Raw genomic sequence first — 4226 nt, forward strand, 5'->3', positions numbered from 1 at the left:
AAAATGTACCATTTACACCGAACATAGGAGCCTTAAATACTTCTTTGACCAACGAGATTTAAATAATCGGCAGAGAAGATGACTGGATCTTGTGAAAGATTATGACTATGATATACTTTACCACCTCGGTAAAGCTAATGTTGTTGCAGATGCGTTGAGCCATAAGGGAGTCCATTATGTTCTTAAAGTTAAATCATTGAGAATGACAATAACTCTCAAGTTGTTTAATCACATTAGAGACACTCAAAATCATGCTTTAGAGTTAAATGGCGTTAAGCGCGAGCGTCTCCCGAGTCATTTCGGACATTTGATTGAGGATTCTCGAGGTTTAAGAACTCGTTATAGTAGGATTTGGATACCGAGGACGAGTGATGTTAAGAAAATGCTATTAGACGAGGCTCATAAATCTAAGTATTCTATACATCCTGGTGCTACTAAGATGTATCATGATCTTAAGGAGGATTATTGGTGGCAGGGAATGAAACATGATATCGTTGAATATGTCCAAAATTGTTTGACATGTTTGCAGGTTGAGGCCGAGCATCAGCAGTCGTATGGGAAACTCTAACCTCTAGAGACACCTGTATAGAAATGGCAGAAGATTACTATGGATTTAGTCACAAAGTTGCCGAAAACGCCTCGACAAAATGATTCTATTTGGGTAATCAATGACTGATTGACAAAAAGTGCCTTGTTTTTTCCGATTCAGGAGTCTTCATCTTCTGAAGTACTTAATGATATCTATATTCGAGAAGTGGTTTCTCGTGACAGAGTACCAATTTCTATTGTCTCGGATCGAAATACTAGTTTTACCTCTCGATTTTGGAGAAAATTTTAGGAAGATTTAGGTACTCAGATGCAGATTAGCACTACTTTTCACCCACAAACAGACGGGCAGAGTGAGCGTTTAATCCAGACTTTGGAAGATATGCGCAGAGCTTCTGTTATTCATTTTAGTGGTAGCTGGGATGCTCATCTTCCGTTAGCCAAATTCGTTTATAATAACAGCTATCACTATTCTATTAAAATGTCGCCTTATGAAATGTTGTATGGCCGTAAATGCCGAACACTAATATGTTGGGGTGAGATTGGGCAGAGAGAGTTGAGCAATACTAATGTTGTTCAATAGACTAATGAAAAGATTGATCAAATTCGTGAACGCCTGAAAATGGCGCAAGATAGGCAGAAATCATATGCAGATAAAAGAAGAAGGCCGATTGAATTTCAGATAGGAGACAAAGTCATGCTCAAGGTATCACCCTAGAAAGGAATCATACATTTTCGTAAGAGAGGAAAGTTGAGTCTGAGGTATATTGGTCCATTTGAAATTCTAGCTAGAGTTGGAAGAGTTGCTTATCGACTAAAACTACCTGAAGAACTTAGTGGTATTCATGATACTTTTCATCTATCACAACTAAGGAAGTGTTTAATTGATGAAGCAAGTTATGTGTCGTTACAAGAGATGAAAGTAAATGACAAATTGAGTTATGTTGAAGAACCAGTCAGAATTATTGATCAACAGATAAAGAAGTTAAGGGATAAGACTATCTCTTTGCTGAATGTACAATGGCGACATAGGAAAGGTTCCAAGTTTACTTGGGAAACTGAGGAGTGGATGATAGTCTATTGTCCTTCCGTATATCAAGAATGGTTCGTAAAGGCATTGACAGAATGACAGGTTGAGAGTTGTTACTAGGGATGGCAATGGTCACCCGATCCACCACCCGGTTCGAGATGGATATGGATAATCTAAATGGATATGGATACGGATATGGATGAACCTAAATGGATATGGATATGGATATGGATATGGATGAAAAAAGATCATCCATGGATATATCCATTATCACCCGAAATAGATACATAAATATTTAAAAATAGATATATGAAAACACATTTAGTATTATATATACATTTATCATATCCATACATTTTGCTTCCAACTATATAACGAATTAACTATGATACATTACAACAACAGACACATATCTGATCAAATAAACATACAAAATACACATTTAATTTGTCATAGTTAATCTTTAATAGTATATTTAACGAATTGTGTTGTAAATTCGACAAAGAGTACAAATTATATATATGTTTGTTATTTTACGTTTTTGTTAGGAAATTTTATAACTTTTCTTAATATCCAATGGATATCCATTAACCCGCTTAATCCACTGGATATGGATATGGATGGATGAACAAAACTTAAATGGATATGGATATGTTTATGGATGAACAAAAAGTAAATGGATATGGATATGGATACGGCCTTTCCCGATCCATATCCGATCCATTGTCATCCCTGGTTGTTACATCCCAAAATTTTGAGGTAATAATAATAATATTTTTATTATTATTGTTATCGGCATCTAACCATTTATCGATTATTCCAAATAGTTTAATAAATTGTTGATATTTGTTAAATTGTACTCTAGAAATCTAGCAATCATTAAGTGTTTAATTAGTTCACACTCGAGGGACTAAAAGAGTAAGAATCTGAAACGTAAGGGTTTAAAGTGAAAATATTAAGAAAGTAGTTAAAATATATCTATATGTTTCGATGAGCTTTTGTATTATTCTAAAAACAAATACAAACACCTGTTCTTTTCTTCTCGCGTACTGGAAGAACCCACGAACCCTAGCTCAACCAAATCGAAGCCTGATTCGTGTCTTTTAATTCAAATTCGACCTAGAATCATTACTACAATGCAAGGTAACCCCTTATTCTTGATATAATTGGTTGAAAACTGAGAAATTGACTAACTCTAATATAGCTAGGGTTAGGATTAATCAAATTTAAGGAAAGGTTTTGTTTCTGTGTTGCTATAGGACACATAAGAACTATCAAAATCTGAATTGGATGGCGAAATTGGTTAGAGATCATGTTAACCTATGGTTTTGATGAAATAAACGGGTTTAATTTGATGTACTAAAGCTAAATTGATACTTAACTTGGCTATAAATACACTAACTAGGGTTATAGTATTAGTCAATGATTATTTAGTGAAGTTTGTCTTTAAAAGTCAAATGATGTGTAGTGGGTATAGGGTGTAAGTTAGTTATTAGCACGTTTATGAGTTGTTATCATGTTATTTGTTAGGTGCTAAGGACTAAGGCGTGATCGTGTTACACTTATAGCTAGTTAAGGCGAGTATATTGGACTTAAACAGGTAGTCAGGTCCTATTGATTTGGAATACAATTATGTAATAGATTTAAATATGACTAACGAAGTTATGCGGTATTTATGAAGTATTTATGCAGTGTTTAGCTGTTATACATATGTTATATTATTGCAGTTAATGATGTTTTTGTTGTTATTGCCGATTAACATATGTAAAGCTGATTATATGCCGTTTATATATGCAAAAAGGATCCTATGCAACTGTGCAGTTTTGCAGTATTAAATGATGCGCATAATGATTATTTATGTACATTAATGTCGTATGTTATTTGTTTAATTCTTGTATACTCACTAAGCATAAAGCTTACACCTTTAAGCCGTTAATATTGTAGGTACTAAAAGTTCTAAGGGAAAAAGGCCTGGGATGGAAGTAGTTAATTCGAAACGTGGATGATCTTGAAAGTAGGTTACATCTCTTTTGATCACAGTTATGTTGATACTAATGTTAGTGTATGCCCTTTTGAAGTTAAAACTAAAAGTTTCATTTTGGTTTTGTTGTATAATAGTTGTATGGTTTGCTTTGATCACTTTTAGTATGTAAATATATTTTTGTTGGTTTGAAATGTTAAACTTGAAGTTTTGAATTGAAATAGCAGGTGTTGTATATTAAAAGTGCCTTAACCGCCCATTTTGACCCATTGACGCGTTTGGACTATATAGTGTCAAAATGGGTATTTTTTGGTTTGTACACGTCCACTATGTCATGTTAAGTGTATTAGGGGTCTTAATATTTTGAAAATGAAGTTTGAGTCTATTTTGGTCAAAGTGGGAAGTTATGATCCATTTGGGTCATAATTGTCCATGTTGACCCGATAATATTATTTATAGAAATATAAAGTTTCCAACAGCTTTCTAATGTCATTTTAGAGTTGTGGAGTGTTTTAGGGTCACTCGGGTGCGTTGGATAAGAATTTGGGTCGTCAACCAATTTTAGTGTCATTTTGGGTAAAATTGTTAAAACGACTCTCGAGACTAATTTGCGGGCTCGTAAGTTAAAAACGTTTAAGTTCGGTTAAAAACCAATAATTGGGATTGAAA

General features: G+C 33.9%; 1 protein-coding gene across 1 annotated transcript; it reads left to right on the forward strand.

Annotated features, from left to right (window-relative positions):
• The first annotated feature begins 607 nt into the window (after positions 1–607).
• On the forward strand, positions 608–1675 carry LOC139859407 (uncharacterized). Its single transcript, XM_071848198.1, has 4 exons — positions 608–661; positions 710–772; positions 839–1082; positions 1335–1675. Exons 1-4 carry the CDS (start codon positions 608–610, stop codon positions 1673–1675), a joined length of 702 nt encoding a protein of 233 aa, XP_071704299.1.
• Positions 1676–4226: the final 2551 nt, after the last annotated feature.

The sequence above is a fragment of the Rutidosis leptorrhynchoides genome, chromosome 7, assembly GCF_046630445.1.
Source record: "Rutidosis leptorrhynchoides isolate AG116_Rl617_1_P2 chromosome 7, CSIRO_AGI_Rlap_v1, whole genome shotgun sequence".
Taxonomy (NCBI): Eukaryota; Viridiplantae; Streptophyta; class Magnoliopsida; order Asterales; family Asteraceae; genus Rutidosis; species Rutidosis leptorrhynchoides.